General features: G+C 39.3%; 1 protein-coding gene across 2 annotated transcripts; it reads right to left on the bottom strand.

The window, feature by feature from the left end:
* Positions 1–326: 326 nt before the first annotated feature.
* On the bottom strand, positions 327–17,970 carry dhrs12la (dehydrogenase/reductase 12-like a). 2 transcript variants are annotated; one of them, XM_085245009.1, is made up of 10 exons: positions 17,739–17,970; positions 16,039–16,172; positions 12,074–12,156; positions 11,866–11,961; positions 11,705–11,786; positions 11,546–11,607; positions 10,018–10,122; positions 9,409–9,499; positions 9,095–9,229; positions 327–1,305 (listed from the first exon to the last, which is right to left on the bottom strand). In XM_085245009.1, the coding sequence occupies exons 1-10, from the start codon at positions 17,882–17,884 to the stop codon at positions 1,190–1,192; spliced, it is 1,050 nt and encodes a 349-aa protein (XP_085101135.1). In that variant the 5' UTR covers positions 17,885–17,970; the 3' UTR covers positions 327–1,189. The 2 variants fall into 2 exon arrangements, with proteins under 2 accessions (XP_085101135.1, XP_085101136.1); XM_085245010.1 differs by having other exon boundaries at positions 9,095–9,232; positions 17,739–17,840.
* Between the last annotated feature and the right edge of the window lie 660 nt (positions 17,971–18,630).

The raw sequence follows: 18,630 nt of genomic DNA on the forward strand, positions 1-18,630 counted from the left end.
AGGCCACTTTAACATGTAAAACGTGACTCATATTCCACAACACCACCACCCATAATATCAAACTCTGTAAGCTGATTTCTGTCTTGACTTTTTCCTCTTTCAACTGCTTGTAAAAGACACTTGCTGTTCCAAATAAGATGTTAATATCTCCAGATAACTGTATTTTGAAATACTGTTGACAATACGGAGCTGACTTTGGTCTCTCTGTCCCCTCTGGCCAGAGCACAGAGAGAAAAATATGATGCCCAATAAAATATTTGATATCTTTCTTTGACTGTGGGTTGTTGGGTTTTTTTCTTTCCACTTGTAAGAACTGTTGAACAAACTCACAGAAAACGAGCACTGCTGTTCTTTATTCAAGCAAGCATTTACAAGAAAGTCAAGTGCAGTCACAGTAAGTAAAACAGTTTGTTTGTTTTTGGGGTTTTTTTGGGTTTTTTTTTTTTTTTTTTTTAAGGTGCTCAGCAGATATCACCAAATATAAATCTACAGATTTTATTGCATGTGTCAAGTGATGCTGCTGCACTGTGTCTAAGCTCATAAAGAGTACAGCACAATACCAGTCTGGGTTCAGCCTGAACATTACAAAAACTACACTACAGTAAAGCAAATACACAGGTTACTTACAGAGCTTTCAAACACACATGCTTACGTTGTAAGTCATCAGAACACAAGCAGGACACTGAACCCGTGGCTGGTCGTGTGTGACTTTGGTCCCATCAGATTCCCATCTGATCGACAACTTTAATAAAGTCTCAGTGACAGGTTGTGCTGTCTGTGCTTTATGAGGGATCTCCAAATCGACACAATAACTCACTTATAAAGGCATCACTATCAAACACTTCTACAATAAAGTGTTTAGTTCTTATGAAGTCCAAAAGACATAAAAAAGCTTCTTTATTCAAGTAGTAATAAAGCATTACAAATCTCGCTAATCCCTTCATCATCTGTGACTTTAGTTTGGCATTATGAGGCTGGGATTCCCAAACACATCTTAGCACTCACACTCCTACTTAAAACTAGCGGCTACAGATAGCACTGCCACTTTAAATGGGCACTGAAGATTCATTCTTACTCCATCACCTGGGGAACTTTATCTGTTCTGTTTAAAAAAAAAAAAGAAAAATCTGAGCCCAGCCTCAGTCGGTGTAAACTTGTTGCGTTAGTGTTGTACTGGTCTCCTGCCTACTTAGTGTGACTGAAACGTCTTGGCTAAGTCCTCCAGTACAGACATTAACTTTTGTTCCTCCAGAGGGGAGCTGTGGGTCCAGGCCAAAGGCAGGTGGGTGGACACCATCTTCCGGTCTGTTGCAAACAAACACACACACACACACACACACACACACACACACACACACACACACAAACAAACACTAATGTTAACATGATGGGTTGCACTTACAAAAACTGTTGTGTTGTCTAACCAATGGTTTGATTTTCATGTCAAATAAAACTGATTTCAATTGTTTATCAGGGGGAATATGAAATTAAATCAGCCTTCATATAACCTGTCGTGGAAAGTCAGCACATATCCAAACGCCAGCCTGGTCTTACCCTAAAAGTATCCTGCACCCCTTTGACTAGTGGTGCTAAACTGTTCATTGATTTGTTCATGCTTCTCCTTAAATGCACACCTTAATTTTCTCTCTGTGAGTGTACACATTCCTCTCACTGAAAGAGATAAGTGTGGCCTCCAGACACTCTTAATGCCCCCATGCCTTGCTCTTCTTTGACTCAAGCTAAAACCCATCCATCCCTTTGTTTCTGCTTCACATTCAGCTTCTTTGTCCTTTCTCTGTAGCAGCCAAAATACAATGTTGACTTCATTGGGATTTTTTTCCACTCTCATTTGTTGTGCCTCTCTTTGTTTCTTCATCAATTTACACTATATTACAGTCGCCTTGATCCTTTGGCCCTGGATAAACACAATTTATCACAGTAGACTGATGTTTGCACCTCTAATTCAAACAGGAAAGTCAGCATCAGACTGAAAAATGGCATTCCTTATGGGAGAGAGGAGTGTGTGTGTGTACGCATGTGTGTGTTGGGAGACGGTTGTGGTGGTTATGTCACGATCCCATCGACCTTCTAGTGTCTCCCAGTTCTGACCTGTGACATAAAAACAATCACAAAGGAAGTCACACTTGGATATACACCCATAATTCTGTAAAACAAATCAAAGTTTTCACTCTGTAATAGAGAAAATGCACAATTTTCCCCTCACTTGTGAACTGATCCATACTCATCACACCTACACACACAAACATGTGAGTCCAGGTGCAGAGTCTCCCACTGATAAAAGCCCAACAGGTCAGAGGGAGTCTATAGACCTGCTGGCTCCTTCTAATGGATGTGCAAGTTAACATGGGAAGTAACATGGCTATACATCTAAACATTTACACTTGTGACCACAAAGGAGAGATCGATTGCTCCTCCTCTGTCTGCACTCTGCGCTTCTTGTCACAGAGACTCAATTAGAGGCTGACAAGCTGAATGTGAGATGTGACATTGGGATAAATCATTGGAATGGCATGGAAATGTTTCTCATAGAATAGATGAATGCCATTGCAGTCAATCCATCAAATGATGCCCTCATGGATACATGAGGCCGAAAGATCATATTCTTGACTCTGGCATCTACACTGATGGAGACTGGATATTTAAAACGTAAATGTCTTGATAATGAAGGTTGGAAGAGAACCTGAAAATGGCCAACATTTATTTGTCACCCTTATTAAACAGATGTTGGCCTTGGATGCAAACCAGCGGATAACAACCTTGGAGCTTCTCTGGCATCCCTTTTTCAACCCTGGCCTCTCTAAGAGGTTCCCATGTATTGACACTATAAGAGAACACAGAAGCAATCTCCAGCATTGCTTCTTTGACCCTGGGCAAACGTGACAAAAACACAAACTGAGGTTAGAAAAGGATATTAACAGCAAATTACACTGCAAAAATTAATTAAGCTGCTCCAATAATGATCACTTTGGCTTTTGTTTTTCAATTTTCAATTAGGAAATCAATCAATAAATAAATTGGATAATAATTGTTGTTTGTAATTCTTTATAAATACATTGCTACTGTTTAGCCTCCTAGTAGACATACCTGTGTTATAAATGTGGAACTCCTCTGATTTTCAGAAAATGTGACCTCAAGTCAAGTTCACTGAGATTTTCAGTAGACGAACCATGGTATTGATTTAAAAATTCTACGCAATCACAAACTTGGGTGTCCACAGCACCCCGCCATACACCAAACTCAAAAGATTAAGAGGTGTTTTTTAGTTTTTTCATAAAGATTACAACACACAAATAACAAAAATGGCAACATTGTTATTTTTCACAATGCTATTTTGAGGTTATCTAATGTAGTGCAAAAAAACAAAATCGAACAAACCCAGATATTAATAATTAAAATAAATAAGGTATATACTACATACTATATAAAATTTTCGTGGTCCACTATGGTGTCAATGAAGAGAATGAAGGAGTTAAGTCATTTTTATATGACCAGCTACATAGCCATAGAGTGACAACATGCTTTTATGACAGCTGTGAGTCAAATGAATTTTAATGACCAGAGAGCAGAGGGAATAGGTATGGTAGTAGCAGTGCATGTGTTTGTGTGCACAGAGGGGGAAAAAAAGATTAAGATAGATAGATAGATAGATAGATAGATAGATAGATAGATAGATAGATAGATAGATAGATAGAATTTTATTTCAAACATGCAAATATAATTGAAATAACAACAGAAAAAAACAAAAAACAAAACTTAAAAATCATCAAGTTTTCATGTATATATCTATGTCTACAGAATGCGTGTGCTCGAAACTTGACATTAAAACATGTCAATCAAAAAAATTGTGGGAAAACTGATTATTTTGTACTGTTCAATAGTTTGGACATTCCTGCAAAGAAATCTGCTCTACTAAAAAGAAGCTTTTACTGACCATCAGTCATAACATTGGTTCAGGCAGGCTCAGCCACAATCATTGACAGTGAGCTAACCTCATTGCCTGTGCCAGTTGATACTCTTCTAAACATCCAAATGGCAACTATTACATTGGGAAAGGTGTTAAAACCGATTTAGCCAGCCCACAGGTGCAGCAATCCTGCAAGCCACTTTGTAACCCACCTTCACCCTGTCAGCCACAGCAGGAAATTAAGCATAATTTCCTGGTCATATGTTCTGTGCTGTGGTTTATGTGCTGCTCCTCCCACCTTAGTCTCTCCATGCATGCATGAGTGGAGAGCTCCCAGAATAGAGCCATGTCAGCAAAAATATATTTTACTGTACATATATCACAATCTTAATTGTTCTGCTATCATTGATATTCTACAGTCAACAGTAAAGAGCAGATCCTTCAGGCTGCCCCATGCCACTACAGTCCCAAACTTTTGATTTTCGTTCTTGTCCAAGATCCTGAAGAGACTAGTTCTCTCCCAGCTCCAGGCGTACTTGGACACGAACAATATTGCTGAGAAATTTCAATCTGCTTTTAAGCCATTGCATAGTACTGAAACGGCGTTGGTTAGAGTTCTTAATGATATTCTTGTAATTACTGATACTGGACGCCCTATGGTCCTAGTTTTATTGGACCTCTCTTCGGCTTTTGATATGGTGGACCATAACATCCTATTATTAAGACTTGAGCACACTGTGTTAGGTATTAGAGGCACTGCCCTTGACTGGTTTAAATCATACCTCGCTGACAGGTCCTTTTCGGTTAACTTGGGCACCTTCTCCTCTTCCTCTGCACCGGTCTGTTGCGGTGTACCTCAAGGATCAGTTTTAGGCCCTATTCTTTTCTCATTGTATTTGCTCCCTCTAGGCGCAATCTTTCAAAAATACAATATCGCCTTCCACTGTTACGCCGATGACATACAGATCTATTTTGAACTTACTGACGACCTTGCTGTGTCCCTGCACTACTTTCAAGAATGCGTGCAGGAGGTCAAAGAATGGTTCCTGAGTAATTCCCTCGTTTTAAACGATAAGAAGACTGATTGTGGTGTTCAACAGTAAAATCCCTCGTGTCCAACTTTGTGCTGCCCTGGGTCCTTTTGCTAGCTCTTCCTGTGACTATGTAAGTAACTTGAGTGTACTGCTGGATAGCTCGCTCAAACTCGATAAGCAAGTGTCTGCTGTAGTAAGATCTAGCTTCCACCAACTGCGCCTTATCTCTATTAGTCAAATAGGTCACAATCCATGACCTATTAGTCAAAAAGTCTAGGATCCAACTGATCAGACTATGGTCAAGCTTAAAATGATTATAAAGCCTATCGGCAAGTTAGGAGGGCTGAATCGTGTTGAATGCAAATGAGAAGTCAACAAATAATAATCTTGCATGAGTGTTAGGGTCCTCAAGATGCTTATACAAGAAATGCAGGAGTGTGACAACAGCATCCTCCATGCCTCTTCCTGCATTATAGGCGAACTGGAAGGGGTCAAGGTGATGTTCAGCTGACATTGAAATCTCTTTCTTAAGTATCTTCTCAAAGGTCTTCATCACTAAAGAAGTCAGAGTCACAGGTCTAAAATTATTCAGTACCTTAGGGGAACTGCCCTTAGCAGCTGGAACAATGACAGCATGTTTCCAAATCTTAGATACTGTCTGTAACTCTAAAGAAAGAGAAAAAATGTGATTAAAAAAAAAAAAATCACACTCAACTGATCAGCACAAGTTTTCAGTACCTGTCCACAGATGTTGTCAGGTCCATGACTCTTACTCTTAGTGTGTCTAAAGAGATTAGCTACACCCCTCTCATCAATACAAAATGATGTGAGAATGGCAGTCCTTTCTCTTAGTGTACTCGTTTGCATAGAACGATCAAGATTCTCAAAACGAAGATTAAATACTAACTATCTGCCAAATGTTTGTTGGAGGTAAACCCATCTAAGCAAATGTTACAGCTACCCTTCGTTTGTAGCCCTGCCAAGCTCTCTTAAGGTTATTACTACTGAGTTCTGCCTCAATCTTATTTTTGTACCTCATCTTAGGCTTCTTTATTACAACCTTCACCTCCTTCCTCCTTTATTACAACCTTCACCGCCAGCTCTGTTCTAGGATGCCCTCTGGACCCAGTGGAGGTGGTGAGTGACAGGAGAATGGCGGCTAAGCTGTCATCCCTGTTGGACAACGTCTCCCACCCCATGCAGCAGACTGTGACAGCACTGAGCAGCTCCTTCAGTGGGAGACTGCGGCACCCACGGTGTGGGACGGAGAGATTTCGCAGGTCTTTCCTCCCCACTGCTGTCAGACTCCACAACAAAGACTTTAACTGAACAAACACACACATCCATACATATGCAATAACACTAAGTGCAATAATCTTTTCTGGCATCGTTGTATTTTTACTCAGTTGTATATAGCATTCGTATTCTATTTTTATCTTATTGTATATTTTTATTCTATTTTATTCTACTGTATATAGTATATTATTTTATTCTATTCTGTACAGCTGTGTACTGTATTTATTCTTATTGTATTCTAATTTTTGCGTCATAACTTTTGCACTGTCCACTTCCTGCTGTGACAAAACAAATTTCCCACGTGTGGGACTAATAAAGGTTATCTTATCTTATCTTATCTTCCTCAATATCCTCACAGGGGAAACGTCAACCTCATTAAAAGCAATTTTCCTTTTAAGAATCAGATCCTTGATGTCTTTGGAGAGCCACGGTTTGTTATTGGGGAAAGTCTCTCTCTTAAATTCTCTAGATGGAATCACAGAGTCTTTACAAAAAGGAATGTAGCTACAAACCACATCAGTAAGTTCATCCAAGTCACAAGAGCTCTATTGAAACAAGGACCAGTCAGTGCAATCAAAACACCAGCAAAGGGCAAGAGAACTGTCTTTTGTCCAGACTTTTGACCGCTTCACACAGACCATCTCCCTCTTAATCACAGGTCTATAAGCAGGGAGGAGTTGAACAATGTTGTGATCTGAAGAACCTACTGTCGGTCCAGCCACAGACTTATATATCCCCTTAATTGGTCCGTAACACAAATCCAGCGTTTTATTATGCCTTGTAGGACAGGTGACATATTGAAATAATTTTTTCAGTGATTTCTTAAGATTACAATAGTTAGAATCACATAAAAAAAATTAAGTTAGGAGGATCCAGAGTGTTTGTGAGACTGAACAAAGGGTAGAAAATCCCCATCTTGGAAAAAAACACATGAGAAACAAATCAGGTGTCACAGGCTGGGTCTCCGACCCAGCACTCTGAGTTTTCTTTGTATTTTTTGATATGTTATTAGTTTTTGTGTTATTTCCTATTTTGCCTTTAGTTTAGGCAGTTATTGGTTATTGTTCCTGGGTTTTCTATGTTTTGGGGTTTGGTATTTATTCATCACGTATTAGGTCTGTTAAGTTGTGTTGTCATGTTTAGTTTTAGTATTTCCTGTTTTATTCTGACAATGTCATGTGTTCTCTGTTAATTGTATTTAGCTTTTCTCTCCTGGTCCTGTCATTAGGTTTATGGCTGTCAGCTGTTTCCCCATATGTTTCCACTTCCCCTGATTCACCTCATGTCTGTATTTAAGCCTTTTGTTTTCTTCATGCCATTGTCGGGTCGTCTGTTTATTCTACCCTAGTTCTAGCCTGGTTCTGTTTATTTTGACCTCAGTCTTAGTTATGGTTTTCGCCTGTTATTCATCATTAGTCTTAGTCATAGTAATTGCTGGTTATTTTCCATCACAGTTATAGTTTAGGTTTTGGTCTCAGTACCGTTTAGTGTTTTTGTTTCTTAGTGTTTTGTCAGTTTATTTTGGTTTCCTGGTTTACACTTGCCGTCATCAAATAAAGGATCACTTTTCTGCTCAAACTTTCAACTACTCGTTATCATCTGCTCTTGGGTCCTGTTTCCACACACCTCAGCGCACCCCGCCGTAACATCAGGGAAACAATCTGTTCACTCACAAGTTAAAAACAAGGTTAAAAACAAAGTTTAAAAAAAAAAAGGTGAATTTAAAAAACAACAAAACTCCCCCCACAAAGTTAGAAAACTCAATAAACGCCTGCCGTAGGCCACCACAAAAGCAGCGCCAACACGTACACCAACACCTCAGATATGTCTGAATTTCAAAGTATATGAGGTGGCAAAAGCTCAAGCAGGCAGTTGTTACCATACCATAACTTATTTATACAGCACTTTAAAAACAACACAGTGTCAGTTACCCACTGAGGCCATAGTCAGCAAATAAAAATTAGTTTTTAACCTGGATTTAAAGACCAGCACTGAAGTAGATTGCCTAATGTGAAGAGGACGAGCATTTCAAAGCTTCAGGGCCACAGTAGAGAATGCTCCTCTAAGTTTTAGCCGTGATTTAGGGACTGAGAGCAACATCTACTCAGCTGACCGGAGTTAATAAGGAGGGACATAGGGCTTCAGCAGATTGGACAAATATACAGGTGCGAGACCAGTATTTTTAAAAAAAGCTGTAAAATAATTTTAAAATAGATCCTAAATTCAATTGGAAGCCAGTTTAAGGAGGCCAGAACTGGAGTAATATGCTCAAATTTTCTTTTACCATTTAAAAACCGTGCTGCAGCATTTTGCACCAGTTGCAGGCATGGCAAAGTGTCTTGGCCATGCCCTATTAAAAGGGAGTTGCAGTAATCCAATTAAATTAATTACAATTTTAAAAATTAGAGCCATCTATGGCTTTCTTCCAGTTGTTACAGCAAGTTGCTGTCACTTTTGGTTTTATTATTATGAAAATATTATTATAAGTGCAGTATGTATGTCTAGTTTGAAGAGTGCTGTCAGACAACAACCTTTCTCTTCAAGGCCGCTAGGGACATTTTGTGAGTGTGTGTATGAAAAAGTGCATCTGTGTGTGAGTGCTCCTTGGTGGTATCTGGCACCAAAGCAGTCCCCTCCAGCTGCAATGGACACAGGCCAAATCCACACATACGCACACCCCATGCAGCACATTCATCTCACTACTGTTCAATACACAATTCAGCTGTGCTATTCTCTCTGTCTTACCAGTTTACATTCCTAAATGGAAATCTTGATCATTTATTTTGGATTTTTGTGTTCATATTAAGGGGAAAAAAGAATTTTGCACTGTAAAACATACCCTGATAGAAACGTCCACTGGGGTTTTTGACAGCAGCCTCAGAGACAGACAGCCACACCACTGTGTCGGCGCCCTGCTCTGGGGTCCGCAGGCTGTCCTTCATGGATTGATGAAAGTCTGGCATAGCATTGGCCACTGCTGGGAAACACACACACACACACACACACACACACACACACACACACACACACACACACACACACACACACACAGGTAACAGAGAGCAAATCAATTTAAATACGCACACAGATGGAATACATCTAATGCTTTTGTAAATTGTGTAAGCATTCGGATGTTACTTTATGTGAGTGTACCTGGAGTATCCACCCAGCCAGGATGCATGACGGAGAAGTGGATGTTAGTGTGAGTTTTTGCCAGCTGCTCTGTCATCACCACCTGCTGCCTCTGGAACACACATCATCAAGCACGTCTGAGTGCATCTAACATCCGTGTACTTCAATGATCGACTGTGAACGCCCGTCTTTGTCATGTGATGAACCACACCTTTAACACTGCAGGTGATACTTTTAAGTCAAATATCCAACTGCCAATCAGGGCTGAACCCAGACGTTTGCTCACTGGGTAAGTTTTCAGTTTTGAATTCTGCAATGCAAGTTTAAATTTTTAAACCACTGATATAATGTGGATCCTAAATCTATTCATAAATCATCACTTAATCATCTGTCAGCTATACCAAAGATAAATATGTTCTTTCAATATCTGATTAAAGACTGTGCTTAAAATTGTCATATTCTGATACATAGATACAATGACCAGAAGACTAATTATACTCTTCTTGTTTTCACTCATTTTCAAACTTTTCAAACTTGCTCGGTTCCTGGAGAACTCAGACAGCTGAAGGACGTTAAACCTGACCAGTCTTGTCAATTGTGACGAGTAGATGCTTCCAGTTCAGATCTTACTTTGTGCTGGGCGTAGACCATGGTGCCGTCGTAGCGGCCTCTCTCAGACTGCAGGTTTCCTGTCCTGAGCTTCTGCACCAGCATTCCACCTGATGACACTGTGATCTGAACACAGGGGAATGAGAATTAATCTGTAGACACCCCCCCCCCCCACCCCAAATATTCACAAGTTTCCTAAAACCCAATGTTACAGCTCTAAATGCTTTGTTTAGTGAGCAAAAATGTACTGAAACCAGATCACAAATACAGAAACCGAAATAAACCACACTTATCCCAAATCCTCTATTATCACTACAACTGCATTTAATCCTGCATTAAGTGTTGCCGATCTAGTATTTTATTTGTCATTGTGTTACTGCAATGTTTACTTGTGCGAATCCTTGTTCACCTATTAAATAGCCCTCATGCAACAGCTCGGACTCATTACCTGATTATTACACTGTCCAGTTATGTTGGCCAGAGCCTCATATTTTACTGACTGTTTCTGAAAACAATATACAATACTGTGCAAAACTCTTGAAACACTCCTCATTTCTTTTTGTTTTGCTTACAGGGACCGAGACATTTCCTGTCATTTTGAAAAGTGGTCTTGAGCACAAGTTCTTCAGCATTCTGAACTTTTTCTTTGGACATTGGCTACTTTTCCACACATTTTCACTCTAGGCTTTGTAGATGAGCATTTTTAGAGGAGTGTTTTTGTTGTTGTTTGTTAAGCCACTAAACAGTGAAATATGAATCTTTCAAGAAAAAAATGCTAATAACACAAGGGATGAACCAATGTAGTTGAACAGAATGATTTTAAATTGCATCTTTTGACATTTTCTTACTAGCAGCTTGTCAATTAAAAAAAATAATGTTTGCATTTTTTAATCGAATCTACAAAAAAGTACAAGTGTCCAGCGTGTCCTTAAAGAACTGAGGAAGCTAGACAAGTAGAGGACAAAAGAAGCGACAGGCCTAAAAGATGTAAAGCAGTATATTAAGTCATGTCTTTAGGAAACAGGAGAAAATAATCTAGCAAAGGTCTGATACAGGACCTGAGGAATGCATCTGGGGCTTCAGTTCACTGAAGCCTCATCAGAGGTGGTATCACAGACTGTCAAAAAGCCATTCTTAAAGAAGGGAAACTGAGGGAAAAGGCTGATGTTTCATGGTGGGATCATATTGACAGACAGTAAAACAAAGAAGAGCTTTGAATGTCCTTTAAGAAACCTGGAGAACTATTGCTTAAAACTACTTAAAGAAATTAAAAGAGAGCTTGCCAAAGAGCATTCAGGCTGAGTCCGAGAACAAAGGCAGTCATATCAAATACTAACTTTCCAGCTTGTTAGAATTTTGCACAACTGAGGCCTTATATACTTTATTTGGATGTATTCTGGCACAAGGTTCAATAAATCACCTACCTATGTCCCATTTTCCAAGCAAAATATAAAGAAAGGGGTGGTGACTCAAGACTTTTGCACAGTATTGTAGGAGTGAATACTTTATGTGGACCGACAGTGAACATGGGTTGAATGATCAGACTCACCACTCTGGGGTCCACACTCTTCTCCAGCAGTGGAATGAGACTCTTGGTGAGAATGTAAACCCCTGAAGAAGACCAAACATTGAAGTACAAATTAACTATCTTCCATTTTTCCCTTTCATCAGACTGGTCTTCATACCTCTTGTCTGATCTTTGACTCACCCAGGACATTAGTAGCAAAGCTTTTCTCAAGCCCCTCTGCATTCAGATCCCTCTGGCTCATGATGGCACCCGCATTATTGATCTAAAACATATCAATATATGATCATTCAGTGGTCGCAGTTGCCAGGACCCCCCCCCCAAAAGACTAATATGTTGCTCACCAGTACATTAAGAGACTTGTACTTCCTCTTAAAACCCTCAGCAAACTCCCAGACCTTCTTGGTCTCAGACAGGTCGAGGATATGAACATAGACCTCCTGTAATGACGCCAGACATTTAGCAGAATGAATATCAATGTCAACTCTGGTGTAAAACTAAAGGTTGTTTGTGCAAGTCTATCTTGTTGATGAAAAGAGAGTCACACTGTACTTTATTTCCAGTCTCCTTGACAATATCAGCCCTTGCCTCCTCAGCTTTGTCCTTATTCCTGCACACCATGTGGATCGTTCCACCTGTGGCAAAGATCATAACATAAATCATGGTACTAGCAATGGAAATAAGCAGTTGAATACAATGACAAGATAAAGAAGGACCTTAAAATCAACCTTTTCCTGAAAAATTGAATGAATACTACAATCTTTAAATATAAAGTGTGAAAATGTGAGAGTGAATGAATAGTGGAATTGTAAAGCACTTTGAGTGTCCAGAAAAGCGCTATATAAATGCAATCCATTATTATTATTATTATTATTATTATAAAAGTCTTTTAAGGAGCATCAATGTGCTTTGTGGCCACTATTTTGGAACTGTTTGCTTCCTTAAAACCTGCACTTGAGAGTTTTACTCGATTGTGAATGTACTTTGTTTTATTATTACTCACATACAACCCCACTTCCAGAAATTTAAGACTTTCCTCATTTTGAATTAATGACAGCAACAGTCCCCTAAAAAGGTTAGGAGAGCGCAGCAAACGGCTGGAACAGTAAGTGGTACTAAAAACAGCTGGAGGAACAGTTTGCAACTAACTAGGTTACTTGGCAACAGGTTGTTACATGATTAGGTATAAAAAAAAAGAGCATCTTAGAGACGCAATTACTCTGAAGTAGAGTTCACCAATCTGGAAAAAACTGTCTGAAAATTGAGGAAAAATTTGAGAATTATTTTCCTCAACATAAAATTCTAAAGTTAACTATCTATTCATCTCCAGTACATGATATCATAAAAAGATTCAATGAACTGGAGAGCGAGATCTCTGTCAACAAAAGCAGTGCTGGTCAAGTTACTTGAATATAGTAATTTGCTACTAATTACTGATTACTTAGGGTGACCAACTGTCCCCTTTTCCCTGGACATGTCCACTTTTCATGTTCTGTCCGGGGCTTCCGGGGGGATTTTTGAGATTCATAAAAATGTCCGGGTTTTCCTGTATTCAGAGGACCCATGTGTGTGACGCCATCCCCGAAACTGCTGCTTTGTGAGCGCTTGTTCTGCACTCATAGACGGGACAGACAGCGCGCACCAACACGCCTAATGATGTTTAAAAGATCCCAAAGCGCAAGTGCATCTTTTCAGATGAACTGCAAAAGAAATTTCTCTCGTACCGGCCATAGCTGGACTGGCCATCGGGCATTTGCGCAGTGGGCCGATGGTGATTTTTTGTTTTTACAGCCGATGGTTTTGTTGTTGTTGTTGTTTTGTAACGGTATAAACAATGAAAGGTGGTGGATTGGCCAGATGCTGACCGGTGTGTAAAAATAACTCAGTTATTTGGTGGTGTCTATGGCGGAGCTTCCACAGGGGCCAGCAGGTGGATGAGTGTCAGGTGAACTGAACTTCGGGTAAGAAGTTACGACCTGCAGTCTATCTGGGTCAGATATAAACCAAGTTCAGGTGTAGTTTATTTTTGTTGTGCTGACATTTTACAGTCAGTTACAATAACTCGTACTGCGTACTAGCTAGCATGACGGAGTTTCTATACAGCTGGGCAGGTGCTATAATGTTACTGATAGTGATATGATATCGGTTTGGATATGTGGTGAGAGGGAAACATGAAGATGAAACCAGGAGATGTCCTTACTGGATCATCAGAGCTGAACAGGTGATGGAGAAACAGGTTTGCCTTTTAGGTGACATGAATGAGTTGAAGGGAAGTTATGATCTGTTTCTGAGAGACAAATAACACCAGGATCCTTTTCTATGTAGCTGACAGCTGGTAACTGTGCAGGGGTGGGTCTAGCAAAGTTTTGCCAGGGGGCCAGGTAGGGAAAGGGGGGCTCAAAGAAATACTTTTCTTTCTTATTCTCATTTAAAATGTCTTGCTTTTAAAAAATAATTATCTGAAATGTATAGAATTCATACATATACCAACAAGACTGTGTACATCACTGTCACAACAGCGTTTGTTTTCATTCAAAGGCTTTATGGCTTATGGCTCCTATAATACCTGGTGGGCCGTTCTCTAGTCAAAATGCCCTGGTCAATTTTTTGTCCCAGTCCAGCCCTCATACCAACCCAGTACTGGTAATTTTTAATGCAGATGAGGCATTATTTCCGTACCATTATTTAATTCCAGAGGTTTTTAAGTTATTTTTTTGCACTTGTTGACTTGTAAAAGCCTATATGACATATTTTATTTCACAATTAATTAACCGCACAGAGAAGGCATTGTTTAAAGTGTCCTCTTTTTTGGAAATCAAAATATGGTCACCCTATGATTACTTCTCCAAGAAAGTAATGCCATTGCTTTACTAGTTACTTATTTTCAAAAGTAATTAGTTACTTTATTACTTAGGTACTTTATTACTTAGTTACATTTTAAAAACATGATACACAACCTGAATACGTAATAAAGCAATAGACCTTTCAGCCTAATTCTGTTTTTTCTGCAGAATCTGCAGAATCCATCATATAAAATCAAATCAAATGAAAGTCTCTTTTTAAAACTTGTTTTATTAGTTTTAAACTTTATGCACATTGCATCAAGCAAAAATTAAATTATATGCAACTGTCTTTGACTTGGAGAAATTCTTTAACCTTTAAACCTATTTTCTACATATTCCAGCATATAAAATATTTTTTTTGTGTGTTTACACTCACTCTTTCAAATAGATGCAAGTAAAACAGCAAAAAATAAATCAATCAAAGATTCAGCAGCACCAACTCCTGTCACCCTTAAGTCTTCTTTCACCTGTTTAGGAGGAGTGGGGTGGGTGGAGGTTTGCCCGGTGCTGCAGCGGTCATGTCAGTGGGGGGATCCGGGGGTTTCTTTGTGAATTTCACATTCCCTTGACACTGTGCTAGGTGCTTTCTCAGATTAGAAGTTTAATTTTTCGCTGTAGAAAGAAGTTTTCTTCCCACGCAGAGTTTACATCAGACGCTAATGTTTTTGTCACTTTTTACAGAATCAAATTCAAAGTAATGTCAGTACTTTCAAGCTTTAAACACTGCATGGTTGTACTCTCTCCCGCACTCCATATTATCCATTGTTGGTCTACACACGTCTGTTGCTGCCATGGACTTGCGTGCTTGCACGTCATTGTCACGAGACACTCTCCCAAACAATATCACGGTTTAGTAACGCAGCGTGCTTACGGGAAAGTAACAGTAATCTAATGACTTTTTGGAACAGTAATCCCTTACTTTACTTGTTACTTTAAAAAAAGTAATCAGATTCTCTGCACAAAAGACAAGACATAAAATTATTATTGGATGTTAATCCTCAGGCCCCCAAGGACTGCATTAAAAACCGACTTCATTCTTTCGTGGATATCAGTGGATCAGGAACACTTCGAGAAATCACTGTCTATGATCACAGCTCACTGGAGGTTAAAGTTCTTATCCAGACAATGTCTTTTTCAGTGAAGGCCTTGCATATTTCAGCTTGACAATGTTAAACTGCATACTGTTACAACAGCATGGCTTTATAGTAGTAGAGTGAGGGTTGTGAGCTTTCAGACCTTTTCCCAGCTGAAACATTTGGAGCATCATGAAAAGAAAACACAGTCACTACACTGTGACAATCAACTTTTATGTGGCGTGTGGCTGCCATCAAATTCAAAATCTTATTTATCTTAAAATTATGCATCAGTTTAAACAATTGATGTTTAAATATTTAACATCTGTATTTATGAGATTTGCAAACCATTACATTTTATTTTTATTTACATTTTACCCCAACGTTTGTGTGTTGTAAAACTACAAAAAAAAAATACTTGAGTGTTTTTTAGTGTTGGAATTGGAATTTTTAAAAAATGTGGAGTTGGGCCTTTTATGAATTCACAGATCCATATGGATATGCATGTTGCTTCTTTCTCTCAGCGATTTTACTATGTGTTGCTTTCCTGTCTGCCATGTTTGGGCTGATTTGTAGACAAACAGGGTCGTAGGTGTGGTACCTCTCTTGGCGATGGCCATGGCAGTGGCTTTTCCGATGCCACTGTTGGCTCCTGTTATCATAAAGGAACGTCCAGCCACAGACACCTCCAGGTCCTTCTCCACAAACCGCTTAGACGCTGATAAGAAGGCATTCCTGTAAAACATCAACACCTACAGCATTTCATATATATACCAGCTGCCTGCTTATTTGCTGCTGCCATCAGATTTAGCTCTGCCTCTGTGTTTGAGGGGTGAGTGTTTGAGATCATCCTGCTGACTGTAAATGTCCTCACAGCTTTACTGTACAGATACAATGAAGGAAAGTGTGTGCCTGGCATCGTCTCTGTCAAGGAGAGGTTTGGGATGAGAGTGATGGCGGTGACAACAGCAGTCATTTATGAGTATGCGTGTGTCTAAGCGTGTGTGCCACCAAGGACCTCAATTCCCCCCATTGTTAAGGGCGGTCAAAGTGGGGCATAAAGGGGACAGGCAGAGAGAGAATTACTGAGGTTAAATGCCTGCTCTGTTCGATGGTGTCATGCAGAGAGCTATTAGTGCAGGGTCAGAGCGGGTTGTCGGGCAGCTCTCTGGGAGAATAAGATAACACAGAACAAAGGAGAGAAGGGAAACAATCACGAAAGCACCTCTTCAAAACACTTGGCTTGCTGTGTACTGATGAGGAAAGGCATCTCGGGGCTGCAATAGATCACATAAGACTGATAAAGCTCTTAGAGCCCTGTTATTGTTCAAAAACTGAGTTATGGTCCTACAAACCTCTTGCTTAGTCACTATAAAGTGTACACTGATTCACAAATCTGTGATGTTCAGGGGTCTGTTGCTAAAACCTTCCATCTGTGATCATAAACCGCGACTTAAGTCTGCAGCCTCATTTTCACACTTTCAAATGTCAAACATCAAAATTGATCATTAAGATAATACTGTAACATAGTAATACATAGTGTGCTGTAACACTTACAGTTAATTCACAGGAATGTACATTCACTTTAACATTAGGAAGCATTTAGCAGCAGCCACCCCCTAATCTATTCATACTTTACACTGCTTTCAGTGGGCGTTTCTTACTGTCACTATGGTTTTGAGTAATTATAGTTTTGTATTTTCTTATTAGTTTTTATTTTTATTTCTTTTTAAATTCAGTTTAATTTCAGTTAGCTTCCAGAGTGTTTTTTTTGTTTCAGTTTACTTTGTATTGTTAGAAAATGCTTGGTTTTGATTATTTTTTTATTAGTTTCAGTGTTAGTTTTAGTCTTTATGAATTTATTTTATTTACACCAAATGTCAGAGGTAAGGGTTATTCAAATCAATTTAGATATTACAATATAAACAGAACTTTTTGAAAACAGTCGACACAAAAGCTCTTGCACACACCCGAAGCCTCAATAAAAACGTCCATCAAACCCTCATCAGGCAGTTTGTGATACCAAATTTTACTATATTAAACTTTAGTTAGTTTGAATGCTTTCAAAGGTCTGGTTATCATTTTTGTTTTAGTTAACTAAAAAGGTTTTATTCACATTTAAGTTGATTATAATAAGCTTGCTATAAATAGTTTACCATCAACTTTCAGTCATTCAGTTATAAGAAAAGTCTGAGTGCTGATCCTCCACACAAACACACACACTACTGAGGATGCACAGCAGGACAGTCACAGACTCTCTCCGGCTCCCACAGCGCACACACAACAGGACAAATGTCTTACCTGGTGAACTCAGTCACTCCCTTCAGGAACCAGGCGGAGTTGCGGTACAGAGACATGTTGCTGCTCTGGAAGCCTCTCGCTGTGCGCCGCTCACTTCTCCAGCTTTTACCGTGGACCAAAACCACGTGTAGCTCGTGAATAAACATTAGCGGCCGCCCAGCGGCAGCACTAAGACATTACACCAGCGGACAGTAACGCTTTACCCTAACCCTAAAAACCTCATCCCCCCAACCGGAAGACAGTAAGAGGCCTCGAGTGAAATACTCAACATAAAATATTCAAATTTCAATTCAATGTTATTTACACAAAACCCCAATAATAATTATTTCAAGGCACTTTATATTGTAGGTCTTAGTGAACCCTCTAACAGTCGGAGGACCCCCTGTGCGCAAGCACTTGGCAACAGTGGTAAGAAAAACGACAAATTAAAAGAAAAAAAAAAGATTTATCAAAAATGACAGTTTTAAGCCTAATCTTAAAAGTAGAGAGGATGTCTGTGTCACAAATCCAAATTGGGAGCTGGTACCACAACAGAGAGCTCTGAAAGCTGAAGGCTCTGTTTCCCATTTTAATAGATCACTTCCAGAGTGAAGTGATCTATTGGGGTAATACAAGACGGTGATGCTTAAAGAAATTGTAAATATACACGAAAATATAAAATAGAAATATACAATACCCCCCCCCCCCCCAAAGACATAGGTTACCAAGCAGTCATCATGAATTCCGCTAACTGATAGCTAGCAAAAAAAAAGCTAGTTCTTTCAATTTACAGTTAGGTTTAAGGTAGCCGTGTTTAAAGGGGAAAAATGTCTGATAAGTTAATAATACTGAGGAGTTACATTAGTTGATACTAAGGAGAAAAAAAATACACAACAATTATGAGACAAAAGTC

The sequence above is a fragment of the Mchenga conophoros genome, linkage group LG14 (genome assembly GCF_057382185.1).
Source record: "Mchenga conophoros isolate Kocher_MC1m ecotype Shallow Benthic linkage group LG14, M_conophoros_male_GT1.1, whole genome shotgun sequence".
In the NCBI taxonomy this organism is placed as follows: domain Eukaryota; kingdom Metazoa; phylum Chordata; class Actinopteri; order Cichliformes; family Cichlidae; genus Mchenga; species Mchenga conophoros.